Source organism: Aspergillus neoniger (assembly GCF_003184625.1).
Source record: "Aspergillus neoniger CBS 115656 unplaced genomic scaffold BO87scaffold_19, whole genome shotgun sequence".
Lineage (NCBI taxonomy): Eukaryota > Fungi > Ascomycota > Eurotiomycetes > Eurotiales > Aspergillaceae > Aspergillus > Aspergillus neoniger.
Window position 1 is genome coordinate 498,801 of NW_020291147.1, and position 13,761 is coordinate 512,561.

The 13,761-nt window shown below is 54.8% G+C and overlaps 4 protein-coding genes across 4 annotated transcripts; 1 reads left to right on the forward strand and 3 right to left on the reverse strand.

Annotated features, from left to right (window-relative positions):
* Positions 1-177: 177 nt before the first annotated feature.
* BO87DRAFT_407360 (pyridoxal phosphate-dependent decarboxylase family protein) lies at positions 178-1,998 on the reverse strand (the record flags this gene model as incomplete). The annotated part of the gene is made up of 2 exons (XM_025626066.1): positions 178-1,889; positions 1,950-1,998. The coding sequence occupies 2 exons, from the start codon at positions 1,996-1,998 to the stop codon at positions 178-180; spliced, it is 1,761 nt and encodes a 586-aa protein (XP_025479061.1).
* A 161-nt stretch (positions 1,999-2,159) lies between these two features.
* Positions 2,160-4,369, reverse strand: BO87DRAFT_377293 (RCC1 domain-containing protein). Its single transcript, XM_025623509.1, has one exon. The coding sequence runs from the start codon at positions 4,237-4,239 to the stop codon at positions 2,509-2,511; it is 1,731 nt and encodes a 576-aa protein (XP_025479062.1). The 5' UTR covers positions 4,240-4,369; the 3' UTR covers positions 2,160-2,508.
* On the forward strand, positions 4,370-7,193 carry BO87DRAFT_416591 (Golgi transport complex subunit COG3; the record flags this gene model as incomplete). The annotated part of the gene is made up of 5 exons (XM_025626761.1): positions 4,370-4,758; positions 4,825-5,164; positions 5,220-6,293; positions 6,364-7,149; positions 7,188-7,193. Exons 1-5 carry the CDS (start codon positions 4,550-4,552, stop codon positions 7,191-7,193), a joined length of 2,415 nt encoding a protein of 804 aa, XP_025479063.1. The 5' UTR covers positions 4,370-4,549.
* Positions 7,194-7,507: 314 nt separating this feature from the next.
* bck1 (putative MAP kinase kinase kinase (Bck1)) lies at positions 7,508-12,407 on the reverse strand (the record flags this gene model as incomplete). The annotated part of the gene is made up of 2 exons (XM_025624818.1): positions 7,508-7,625; positions 7,678-12,407. 2 exons carry the CDS (start codon positions 12,405-12,407, stop codon positions 7,508-7,510), a joined length of 4,848 nt encoding a protein of 1,615 aa, XP_025479064.1.
* Positions 12,408-13,761: the final 1,354 nt, after the last annotated feature.

The following is a 13,761-nucleotide window of genomic DNA, read 5'->3' on the forward strand; positions in this document are numbered from 1 at the left end:
ATACAAATATAGGCTCATAATCTCATTCACTGTATTCCTCGCTATATACCCACCCTGTATGTATGTGTATGTACCTTCTATATCCATACCATCCCATCTATAGCCCAGACTTTTGTTTCTACAAAAACATCCCAAAATATACCCAAATATTAGACACATACTAACCAAATCCACCCCTCAATGATGCACAACAGGACCATGACCCCTCTCCCCCAACCTCCTCGTCGACACCTCCCCGACACTCTCCCTCTTCAACCTCTCCACAATCCCCGGTCCAACCTCCTCAATCGCCCGAATCAGCCCCTCCACCGTCTCCCTCGTCGTCTGAACATTCACCACACACCGGAAGAACTTCCCATTCCCGACAGCATCCTCATCCCCACTCGGCGGAGCAAAATCCACCATGAACCCCTTGCCCACAATCGCATGCGTGATCTGCTCCGTGACCTTACTATTCGCCTTCCCGCGCTCCGTCTCATTCGAGACCAGTCCGCGCGGATGCACATACGCACGGTTCGGCGCATAATGGAAGCACACCTGCAGACACGGCGGCGGGTTCTCGCTGACGAGGACGAAGTTGGGGTTCTGTTCGACCAGCGTAGCGAGGTGCGCTGCTACGGCGCAGGCGGAGTCGATTTGTTGCTCGTACCCAGCCGTGCCGTAGTAGGTCCAGCTGAGGAAGAGCTTGAGGGAGTCTGCGCGACGGCCGCATTGGAGGGTGAGGTCCGCGAGGTCCCAGACCTCCGGGGAGTCGACGACGAGTTCGGTCTCGCCGTTGAGGGAGTCTGGTGCAGCGGCGGCGGTGTCGTCGTTGTGGAAGAGGTAGCCGGCGGGGAGGGTGTTGGCGAGATGGAAGCGACGGATGTCGGCGGCGAGGAGGAAGGAGCAGGTGACGGGAACGCCGAGCATTTTGTGGGGGTTGATGGCGATGCTGTCTGCTTTTTCGGCACCGGAGAGTTTGGCGCGTTGGGAGGAGGAGAAGATGAAGGACCCGCCCCAGGAGCCGTCGACGTGGAACCACAGGTTGTATTTCTTGCAGATGGCGGCGATTTCGTGGAAGGGGTCAAAGGAGCCCAGGACGGTGGTGCCGGCGGTGGCGTTGACGTAGAAGGGGGTGCGGTTCTCGGCGAGGGCCTTTTGGACGAGGGCTTCGAGCTCGGAGGGGATCATGCGGCCTTGTTTGTCGATGGGGACGGCCCAGACGGAGGAGCTGCCGAGACCGAGCATTTGGGCGGCCTTTTCGATGCTGTAGTGGCCGTGGGCGCTGGTGAAGAGCACGAAGCGGTAGTTGCCATTGCCGTCTTTCTTGGTGCTGGGGTAGAGGTTGTTGCGCGCGATCACGATCGAGGTGGTGTTGGAGGCGGAGCCTCCTTGGACGGAGATGCCTCCGGCGCGGGGGCCATTGAGGCCGAAGAGAGTGGCGAGTTGCTTGCCTGTGTGTTTCTCAATGACGGTCAGGGCTGGGGAGACCTGGTAGACGTGGACGTTGGTGTTGAGCGCCGCCAGGATAAGCTCCGACGCTACGCCGGGGGCGTTGGTTGATGCATAAAGCTTGTCGAGGAATCCCTGGTGCCATGTGTTGACCGAGTAGCGCAGAACCTTGCGCAGGACTTCGATGAGTCCGTCTTGTCCGGTTCCTTGGTCGGGGAAGTCTAATTGGAGGAGCTTCTGCAGCTCTTCGGGCTTCTTGTGTTCGACGAGGGCCGTGCCTCGAGGCTTGGAGTCGCCATTGGTGCCGTTGTGCAGCGATTGCTGGGCTAAAGGGTCCTCATCGGCGCTTCGGATGAACGGAATCAGGAGATCCTCGACGGCTTTCAGAAGCTGTAGAGCAGTCAATGCGGTCAGTATGGTGCGGATTGGAGGATAGGTTGATGCCAGTGGCACACAGACTCAGGAGCTAGGGTTGAGGAATATGCGCCAGCTCGTCAGGAGGGGAAAAAGAGTGTGACTCACATTTTGTACTTCATCGGCGCGACTGGCCGGCGGGGCAGAAGCCATGGATGCGGGGTGAGAGAGATTGGAGGAGATGAGGAGGGATCGAAAGATACAGACGAGATATTGGGAGGTGGACAAAGGAGAGAGACTATACACGGCGATGCGACAACGATATTAAAGGGGAAATCTCAAGGAAATGTAGAGAAAAAGCAGCTCATGGAGCAGCCATTGTGGCTGTCAAAAGTCAATCGGAAGGGCAGGCGGAAGACGAGAGGATCCACTGAAGTGATGACATTTTCCGGGTATTCGACATCATGACCCAGTCTTTGGTGGAGATTCGGCACTGATGGCCGTTCAGGAACCATTCACACTTCCAGACAAAAGACCCTAGTACTATGTAGCATATGAGATTTGCATTGAATTCCAGCTGTGTGCTGATAGGTTGGTATTACATGCCCTGATAACGACTTTTTCGACCCCAATCACCTCATAACACGCCTAGAAAATATAGCTAATATACATGGTCATAGCACCAATTATGGTTCATTATGCATGGAAAAGAGGGCGGTCAAATTATACGGAAGAATAGATGGCAGAGATGTGTCGTCCACATACCACGCGCTGCTCCATGCTCACCGTGCGACGATCAACCTTGCCCTTATGACGAGGCATGATCTGGAGGCGTGCTTCCTGCTGCTCGTCTGCCTCCTCCGGCGGGGCGTGGATGTAGTTCGGCTTGGACAGGTTACTGCGCTTGCCCGTGCCCAGCTGGAAGTGCTCGTTGCCTCCCCACCAGAGCGCATCGTATCCCCAGTCACGAGTATCGTTCAAGGTGCTGGAGGGAGCTGAATCCACATGGGTGCTGTTGTTCATGACCGCGGAGACATGGGTCGTGCCGACTGACAGATCATGGATGCGGATGGGCGTCAGGCGGTTGGTCTTCTCGTCGAATTCGGAAAGACCACTCAGTGCCTTCACCTTGGCAAGCGAATCCTGTACGTGGGTCCATTTGCCGGTACCCAGAGCTCCCCAGATGCCCCGTCCGCAAGCCCAGGTATCCGCAGTGATGCGTCCCAGGTCACGCAGGGTGGCAGGGTCCTCCTTGGAGCTGAGTATGCGCTGCGCATCCACGGTGAAGAAGCTGTTGGCACCTCCGGCCGCAACCCGAGTGGCCTTGGGCAACCAGGGACCGCGGTAGAGGTTCCTGATGGGCACCAGAGTCGGGGTATCGCAGAAAGGTGAGGACGGGTTGAACTCCATCGCCAACTGTCCGAAAGAGTTGTCGCCAAAAGCGAACACATTGCCGTCCTTGTCAAGAGCGAGCGAGTGGTAATCGCCCGCAGCAATCTGGACGATCTTGGAGCCCTTGAGTGCAGTAATCTCGTGAAGGGCATCCACCGGCCCCTTGGGGCGAGTAGCCCAGGTCAAGCCGGGGATACCAAGCTGTCCAAACGAAGGGTAATTCTCAGTAGAAGCAGCAACGGAGAACACCCGGCCGGAGCTGGTCAAGAGTAGAGCATGGTCGAGTCCGCTGGCGAGAGCGGTCACACGCTCGCCCAGCTTCAATGTCGGCTGCAGCAAGCGGTAGCTAATACTGGATGTTCCCGACCGGAAAGGCACCCATGACCCTTCCTTGGTCTTGCGACCACCCAGCTGGTCCTCCTTGGCAATAGGTAGTGAGTAGACATTGCCGTCCGAGGACAACGCGAGGATTCGATCGTTGGACATGCACAACGAAGCCAGATTCTTGCCGGTAAGAGTCTTTGTGGGCTTGAATTCAGTCTCTGAATAGCCCTTGCCCCATTGGACCAGGTCGCCGTTCTCCGTAATGGCTGCGCCGGACCTCTCTCCGAGCTTGAGGTCTCTGAGCACTTGACCTTCAAAGTAGGCAAATTTCCGGGGAGTCTTCACCACGGACTCCTTGGATTCCGGATCAACCACACGATAGGCGTTATTGCCCCAGACGTAGACACCGGGACTCTTAACACTCCGCTTGTGCTGTACGTACTGCGAGCTCAGTTCCTCGGCGGATTTAGCGAGGTCTTTCACCTTCTCCACTGGCTTCTCCATCTGATTCCGGTTGGATGTAGCATATTCGTAAATGAAAACGGCAGCAGTGCCTGCTCCCGCCACGCCCAAAGAGTTCCGGAGCCAGTTCGAGTTAACCGAAGGCTCCGGTCCCTTGTTACTGCTGGCGTAAGATCTGCGCCAGGGCGTGGCGATAGATCGGTTGTTTCTCACAAGGCGACGTGAAGAGTTGGTGACGACGGTGGTCACCGATTGCCGCCCCCGATGAGTCCACATGATGTTTGGCAGTGCTTAATGGTTTCGCACGCCGAGACTGAAGTTAAATTCCAATATTCTTGTTTATTCCCGAGCGGATCTTGATCGATCAATGAGAAAGAGGCAAAACATCAGCTGGATGTTGCGTCAAGTCGCGTAGGCGGAAGACACCGGCAGAATAGCGCATTGAAGCCACGCCGGATTCATTGCTCCTCTGGCTTTCCCTGCGCCTGGGCTCTGGGTTTGATAGGGATTGCTTACCTTGGATTTGTGGGGGCTTTGATGCAGAGGCTGTAAGGCACATCTTTTCAACACTGAAGAATTCCCCACAATGCGTCAAAAAGCTGCAGGACAGCGAAGTCGACGCCAAACTGCCCCGTCGGGCCGGGCTTTGGAACAGAAGGTCAAAGAGGCCACCGAACTCGAGACAATCCCGGATGGTGTGGACTCAGTTACCGATATTCGCAACGAGCTAGAATTTGCGCAATGGTACAATGAAGTAGAGGAGAGCCTGCTGGAAGCTAGCTACGATGAGTACCAGTACGCCCATCCGCGGTCCACCCCCCACAGAGCCCCTGGTCTATGCTGACATCAATCTGTTCTTAGAGCTTGTCTCCAGGAGCTTCAAATGTCCAAGTCCCATCTCGATTCCTTGTTGACAGATACGTCGTCGACCCTCGATCTTTTGACTAGCCTCTCGAACGACTTTAGAGCCGTGGAATCGCAGACCTCTCAATTTCGGAAACAATGTGAGGGGCTGCTCTCTGCGCAGAAGCATGACTCGGATTTGGCGGAGGATATTCAGGAGAACCTCCAGTATTATGACTTCTTGGATCCTGCGTCGAGGAGACTGAATGCCCCCGGGGCTGGTAATACAGTCCGTGGGAAGGAATTCTCGGATATGCTACGGCGTCTCGACGAATGCCTGGATTACATGGAGACACATGTCAGTATACATCACAATGTCTATCGCTTTCTAGCTAATGGGTCATATTTCGCAGCCCGATCAAAAGGAAGCTGGTGTATACCGCTCCCGGTACCGTTTACTCATGACCCGTGCCCTCACCTTGATCAGAACCCACTTTGTGTCCTCCCTCCGCGATGTATACGCCGATGCGTCGAAAAAGATCGCAGATAAGCAGCTCAACGACACAACCATGTCCACGCTGCTCTACGCCAAGTTCCGAGTCGGTGCACCAGAACTGAAGCAGATCGGACTCGAGATTCAGAAACGAGCTGTCCCGCCTCTAGATCCCGACCAGGGCACCGAAGCCGAATACCAAAGCTTGCTCAACGAGCTCCATGCGAACTACGCAGCCACACGCGGGAAACTGATCATCCCACTCGTGTACAAGAACCTCAACGACCTCGCGCAATCTCCGACATCATCTCAGGACCTCGTCTCCTTCGCCCGCGCCAGCATCAGCTACATCCGCGGCGTATGCCTTGACGAGTTCGAACTTTGGGGCGAATGGTTTCACGGCTACGGCGGACTCTACGACTTCCTAGAAACCATCTGCGAACCGCTCTACGATCACCTCAGACCGCGCATCATCCACGAAGACAAGATCGTCAAGCTCTGCCAGCTCTGCACCCTCCTACAGACCCGATACCTGCTCGACCAGGACGAGGAGATCGAGCAACAGGTCGACGCCAACCAGCTCGACTTCCCAGCGCTGATCCAACCCGCGCTCGAAGACGTCCAAACCCGCCTCGTCTTCCGCGCGCAAGCCTTCCTCCGCGACGAAATCGAGCGCTACAAACCTCGGCCCGAAGACCTCGACTACCCAGCCCGCAACAAGCAATTCTCCATATCCGTCACCGAAGGCCAAATCAGCGGCCGCAAGATCACCTCCACAGACACCACCACCCCCACGACCCTCCCAACTCGACCCAAACCAACAACCAAACCCAACAACGACAGCGACCCATCATCAACATCCCCCGAAGACACCACTACCACCGCCGCTACAAAATGGGACCTCGAGTCCCCAACAACCCAAGACCAAAGCGGCTGGTACCCAACCCTCCGCAAAGCGATCTGGCTCCTAAGCCGAATCTACCGTCTCGTCAACGTACATTCCTCCCCTATCCTCCCCAAACCTTAACACCCCCCATAACAAATAACTAACGGAAACAAACCAGTCCACCGTCTTCGACGACCTCGCCCACCAAATCGTACACCAAACCACGACCTCCCTACACAGCGCCAGCACCCTCCTGCGCACAAAAACCACCCCAACAGACGCGCACCTCTTCCTCCTCAGCCACCTCCTAATCCTCAAACAACAAATCGTCGCCTTCGACATCGAATACACCACGCCCGAAACCACCCTCGACTTCTCCGCCATGACCTCCACCTTCTACGAGCTGCGCTCACGCGGGGGTCTCTTCAACCCGCGCAACCTCTTCAAATTAGTGGGGCATGGTCTCCTCCCCCGTGTCGTGGAGAACATGCTCGACGCGAAGGTCGAACTCGACGGACGGCTCCGCACTGTGATTAACGAATTCATTAATGAGTTTGCGGCGGGGAAGATGACAGCGTCGTTGCCGGCTAGGACATCGTCTGGAAATCTTCCCTCTGCTGGGGGCTTGATGGATACGTTGTGCGGGAATGTGGAGAGGGAGGTGGCGAGTTTGAGGAAGGTGTTGGGGGAGTATTTGGACGATGGACGGATGAGGGAGACGCTGGTGGGGGCGGTGCAGGATCGGGTCATTCAGATTTATGAGGAGTTTTGGGAGATGTATGTTGATGCGGAGAGGAGGAGGGGGAATTTTGTGAGTAAGAAGGGGAAGGGGAGGGAGGATGAGGTTTGGGATGTGGATACTTTTGCGGAGTGGTGTGAGGGGGTGTTTAGGGTGGGTTTTGTTGGGTTGGGGAGGGATGAGGATGATGATGAGGAGGAGGGGAGTTTGAGTGGGGGTGGGAGTGTAAGGTCTTGATAGTATGGACTTTTATTCTTGTACAGTGGTAGTACTAGTAGATATTAGTATTCTTATTTTCTTGAACTCAAATGTATATACAGTGTATTGAAGATGAAACGGGACAAGACACTTTTTCTGTGATTGTGTCTCAACCAAGAAGAGACCAGGCATATCCAGAATCTTATTCAAACGATTAAGCTCACCCAGCCCAATTCCTTCAAACAAACTATGCCACACCGAATACGAAATGCTGCCGATTTTGGGTATGATGCAGGGGAGAGGAAACAAAATGCATAGTCGAAACGCTGGAGAGTGATGCTTGGGAATACGATAATACTGAACATCGTGCTAGGTGGGTGGGGCTTTACAGGACGTGGCGGATTTTGGCGTAGAGCTCGGTATCCAAGAAATTGTATTTCGGGTCGGGTTCGCAGAAGGGATGGGTTAGGAGAGTCTCAGCAGTTGGCCGATCACGCGAGTCCCTATAACATGTCAGTCTGGCGGAAAAGGGTTCTAGAAGGCAATGTCACTTACACTGTGAAGCAGTCGTACATAAAGGCGAGCGCTGCTGGTGTGATGTTCATGGAAACATCTTCAGGGATCGGAGGGGCTTGACTCAAACTACCCAGCTTGAAGATCGCACCAATAGCTTCTTCCTTGCTCCACGGCCGGCGTCCAGCAAACATCTCCAATACCACACATCCCAGAGACCAGATGTCCACCTTGGCGCTGTACCCTTGTCCTTGGGACTGGATGACCTCTGGCGCCATCCAGAAGACCGAGCCCTGCATGGAGTTGGTCGAATCGTTTCCGTAGATGTTGTCTGTCTTCTTGGAAATTCCGAAGTCGGAGATCTTGCACGTTCCGTCCAGATCCAGGAGAATATTGTCGGCTTTCAGGTCACGATGGAGAATACCCTGGTTGTGAAGATATGCCAGCCCGCTCAAGGTCTGATGTGTCAGAGACTTGACCACGCTCTCCTCAAACTTGCCATGCTTGCGAAGACAACTGCCGATAGAGCCACCAGAAATATATTCGAGATAGATCGAGATGGAGAATTCGCCTCGCTCGCAACCGAGGTATTGCACAATATTAGGATGCTCGAGATGTTGCATGGTATCAATTTCCTGGTCCATCGCTGCGACCATCTCCTTGATGCGGTCCTTGTCTGTTCCGGCAATCCGAGGATTGACCTCCACTTGCTTCACAGCCAAGACCTCACCATTGTCAGCGTTCATGCCAAGGTATACGCGACCATAGGTTCCCTTGCCGATGAGCTGACCACGGATGATGCGGAAAGTGGGCTGTCTTTGAGGGATATTTCCCGCAGGCGCCTGGTTCTGGGGGATAGGGTCCAGCTGGCTAAGTCGGCTGCCACGCTTCGGACTGATTTGCATAATCTTGGCGCCGAACATCTTCGTGCTCTTGCGGCGCAAAATATCACCTGATCTTTGATTGCCGGTATTGGCCGTCACACTCCGATTCCTACTAGCTTGATTGGCACCTTTGGCCACTTCTCGAATCGATTTCATGCGTGTGAGTCCACCGCCCGAGCGACTGACGTTCCGCCGAGCAACGACTCCTGGATCCTGAGGCTTGATGGTTGGCTCGCTAGAGCCAAGGGTATTTTCGCTTGGGGGCGCAGGTGTATGTGGTGTGGGGTGTGATACAGCTTCTGGTTTATCTTTAGGAATTATGTCGTTGTCGGTTGCAACCTTAGATGCCGGGGATGAAGGGGGTGACATGCCCTGCCCGTCAAGGTAAGGGGTATCAAGGTCAATGTCCGGGAAGAAGTCATCGAGGTGATCAATAACGCCCTCGACTGGAGGTCTGCTTGCCCACAGGTCTCCTTGGGCAAAGGAATCCCTGCGAGGTGGCTTCTCTTCCTCCGGCGAAGCACTCATGTCAAGGAAGGACGGGTTCCTGTTGCCTGATTCCCCGCTTGAACTGGCGAACGTTTCGCGGGTAGCACTCGGGGATCTGAAGCTAACGGATAGTCCTTTCCGTAGCCTATTCTCAGTGTTCAGCGTGAGAGACGGTTTCCCGGCTCGCCTTTGCGACTCAGGCGAGACGGACACTGGCGGGTTTTCTTTAACCGGGGTCTTGGTACTCGCGATGGGAATGGCAAAAAGACCATCATCGGAGTCCTCGTCGGAGTCTTCCTGGGGCTGCTGTGGCACCGGCGACCCTTGGAAAGAGACCTTGGTCTCCTCAAAGTCGAATTCGGGTCCAAATGACTTGCGAGACTGCAAAGTCGGTTTTGATTCTTGAGGAGTCGCAGAGCCAGGTTGTGCCGGAGACTGACTCGAATGCACTGTCGGCGTTGTTTGGTTATCTTGCTCCGATGATTGTGGTCCTTTGAACTCCTGACTAGCGGCAGGTGGCGTGGGGACTGATGGAGATGGGGTTCCAATGGCGCTGGTCATCCTACCAACACTAGCCAATACTGCTCCGAGACCATGAGTACCATGTGGCTGCGCGGTAGTCTGTATGCGGGGCCGCTCAACATCCTTCTTCCTTAGTGAGTTGACTTTGGTGAGTGTGCTTGACTCGTGAGGCGCAGTGGGAGGCTTGCGAAGGGGCACGAGCGGCTCGGACTTCTTGTCTTCGTAAGGAGACGTGCGAGGCTGATCAAAATCAATGACACCTTCACGCCTGTAACCAGTTTCGCCATACACATCCTTTCTCGGCTGTGGCATCGGTGGAACCTTTGAGATGCGATAGGCCCTCTGTTTCCGCTCAACCTCACGCATATGTTCTTCGTGACGAGCTAACAAGTCTGCCTTCTCGGCATCAGTAGGCAGTCCTGCTTCGGCGCCACCATCGACTGGGGACGTTGTGATTGATGGTTGCGAGGCTGGCGGTAGCTTGGAACTGGGAGCTTTGAGCTGCTGCCGTGAAGACACTTGAGGAGACGTAGGCTTGGCTGGGTTGTGAGGAGATATCCTGCTGAGAGCTTCATCGTCAAGCGGCTTTCTGTGCAACTGGTGAGCAGATGTGGGTGAGGCTGTGCCCTTTTCTGGGATCGAAAGCCCCAAGCCGTAGTGAGTGGAGCTATTCACACCCAGTTGCATATGGGGCCCTCGTACAAACAGCTTCAATGAGCCAACCGTGTCTGACTTTGTCCGCCGACACAAAGCCAGGCTAGTGTCATTCAACGGCTCATCGTGTTCAGTCTGCCCGGGCTCCGTCATGAAGATCTGCGCCCCAGTCCAATCAGCGATTCCAAGGCTTTGACAAATGGCAGAACGCAGTGTCTCCACAGAGTCCATCTCGGTTATGTCGACCAAGCGATAGTTCCATCCGTCCAGAGTCACAAAAGTCCACTTTTTGCTCTTTTGCATTGGCTTGTTACCGCGCAACGCCAATCGTTCATGGTCCGACATGGATGAAGACGACGGCCGCTCGCCGCCCAGCGACAACTCACTGGTGCTGAAATTTGGCCTATTATAAGGCAGCTGCGAGCTGTTCTGGCGCATGTTCACTGGACTGGTGGGAGACTCCAAAAACGGCTCCTCTGGAGACGGGTGGTTGGAATCGCCTGCCTTGGAACGTTTCTTGAAGAAGCCCAAAAGCCCATTACGGTGGTCTTTGGGGTATGAAGACGGGGTTTCTCCACCAGAATGACGGTTGCTTGACTCCTGGGGCGAAGGACGGATCCCGCCGTCTTGCCTGATGGATTCATAATACCGGCGACCAGTCGTCGAATCCGAACTGTTGCCACGTGAGTGCTCGAACTTGACGCCTAGATCTCCCGTGGATGACGAGGGGCCTGTGTGTGCAAGAGTAGCATGCTGCGCTGCCGGACTGCCACTCTTGGGACTGTCCTCGTAGGATCTAATAGGTATCTGAAATGTTCCGCCATCGCTGGACATCGAAGGGCTCTGTCTGTGATGCTCGCCGCCAATGCTAGACAAAACAGCTCGCGAATAGTCCGATCGGGACCACATTGTATTAGCTTCGCTCGGAGCAAGCTCGGAAGATGCATGATCATGGGTGGTGGGTATGGGTGTTGTAAAAGAACGCATCTGAACGCTCTGTCTTTGTCCATATGCGGGCTGTGGGGCCTTGAGATTAGGGCTGTTCGTGATATTTCCTGTAGGACCCGCGGACCTGGGCTCGTAAGTTAATTTCGGCGAAGCATCAGGCGCACCATCGTGGGCGCTCATGGGGTGAGAATCGCGTCGCTTTTGAATAGAGATCTCGGTATCATAAGTGCCGTCATCATGGATCTTCTTGATCAAGCGGCGCATACGTTTTCCCTCTTCCCGTTCACGGATTTGATCCCAGGGAGTGCCGCTTGCTTCGCACACTTTTGCAAGATGAGGATAGACCACCTGGTGCATCTTGCCCAAATTAGGGCGGCCATTTGACCCATGCCCTAGCTCAAGGAAGTCGGCACCTTGAATTTCCAAGGACCTGAATGTTTCCTGCCAGTCCGTGGAGAATCCATTATTCGCAAGCCATTGGAGGACACGATCGAGAGGCCACTGGACTGAGGCCTCATTTGGCGACATACCTCCAAGCAATGTATTGTGGTTATGACGATGACTGCCCGATGTGGTCAGTTCCGAAGATGGCGCAGATGCCTGTTGTAGCGAGTTTTGCAGGTTCGTGGCAGAGTAGTTGACTGAAGCCATATCATGAGCACCATCATTGACAGCTAGGGAGGAAGGTAGATTGCGAGTCGTTGAAGGGGTGGCAGGGACATTGGCATCCCGTTTATACGGAGAAGAGTCGGTGGCCGGATAGTCGTAGGCTTGGGTGGGTGGGTTCCACTGTCTGTCGCTAGGCTGCATTGTCCCCGCACCGTCGTACGTGGGGTTCGAGTGTACGTCAAAGGGTGGAATCCCGACCCCCGGCCCAAAAGAACCAGCTTGAGGAACGTAAGTCGCAGACGTCCGAGTTTCAGCGGAGGGAATCGACAAAGCTGCAGGACGCCCGTATGGAGATTGATTCGCAGGGACCATAGGGGGAGGCGGAGGAGGTGGAAGATACCCTTGTGAGAGTGCCTGCCTTGCCCAGCTCTGTTGCTGCCACCCAAGAGTATTCTGATGTTGCAGTTGGGGATTGGTAAGCTTGGAGGTGCCATATGCTGTCCCTGGCGGTGGTCCCGGGGGCGGCGGAAGCATAACGCCCTGCGACTGAGTAGGAGGATAACGAGGCGGTGGCGGTGGTAAAGGTATTATGTGCGATTGGGAGGGTTGTGTCGCCGACGAAGGCGGGGGTACGGGGATGTACTGCTGCGGCCGTTGACCGTCCATATTGGCGATGTCTGCGACGTCTCCAATGGATTGATGCAAGGAGGCGGATGTCGGAGTCTAATGAGCAGACAAGTTGTCCTGGGAACCCAATAAGGTTCTGCTCTCATATACCTCACGGGGCTGCGCAATCAAACTTGTCCCTGAAGTGGGGATTGATAGACCATGAAAGCTTAGGACCCAAGGCAATCCCACATTGTCAGAGCTAGAACAAGCCGACACGACGCAACCGATGATGCCCCTCGGTCCGAGCAGCACTTGGAGCGGTACTTTCAGCGACCAGGATGGAAGAGCAGGCAATCGACCCTTCTCGAAGCACGTCAATCAAGCGCAAATAGCGTCCAGATCGGAGCGAACGACAGTACGTAAGCAGGAGCGGAGGGAGCGGAGGGACGGCATCAGCTTTTTCCACCTGATTGGGGAATGGACGGGGGGGTGGTGTGGGAAGGAGGAGGCTGGAAACCGGAGAGGTCACACGCAAGTCGAGCTGCAGACGCAAACCGTAGCGAAAGGAACAAGTTGGGCGTTCTTCAGAGGGGTGTGTCAAATCCTTAAAGATAGCTGGATCTCCTAAAGTAAGTCAAATGGTCCGGAAAAGATTGCGGCAATCAGCCCCTAATAGTCGGGACAAGTCCAGTCCCCTCTAGCTTAATACTAGTCAAAGGGGAGAGAGGGGAGAGGGGGGAAATGATGCGGCGGAAGGCTCAACGGGGAAGCTAAGACATACCATTAGCAAAACCGCTGGGGATTCGACCGCACGGTGGATTAGTGGCAGGTGGCGGCAAATTAGCAGTCCACCGTATAGATTAATTAGGTGTTTCGTCAAGGGAAAGGGACAGAGGCCTGCTCGCCAGATTCATATGGGGTAGGTACTTTGAACGAGGAAGTAATCTAACCTGTCGCCGTGTGTCGCGGCCCGCCCAGGGAAATCCTGAGGAGCTTTGATGCGCTGGCCGCCTTAGCGCCTGCGACTTGTCTGTCCTTCCCGTCGATCACGTGGTGGCCTCTCCCGATAAGCTGCCCAAACAAAGTCAGTCCCTTTTTCTCGCTGTCTCTCCCCTTTTCCGTCACCTTTCCATGGGCTTCTTAGACCCATCAAGTGTAAGGTGGGCCAACCCTTCCATTCCACTCTGACAGTTGTTGCCCCTGTAGTGTTCAGCCCTAGAGAACTACTCATCTCACTCACCCCTTTTCCTACTTGATTCCTCAATTGGGCTGGCTCGTACTCAGGCTCACTAACTACATTTGTATTACTGTCCGTTGCCATTGTGTTTATCTATCTGCTTGCCATTCCTCCCCAACTTTGGACTGTCTCACACGGCACGTTGGATGGCTGGCTGACTATCAAGCTAGTTCC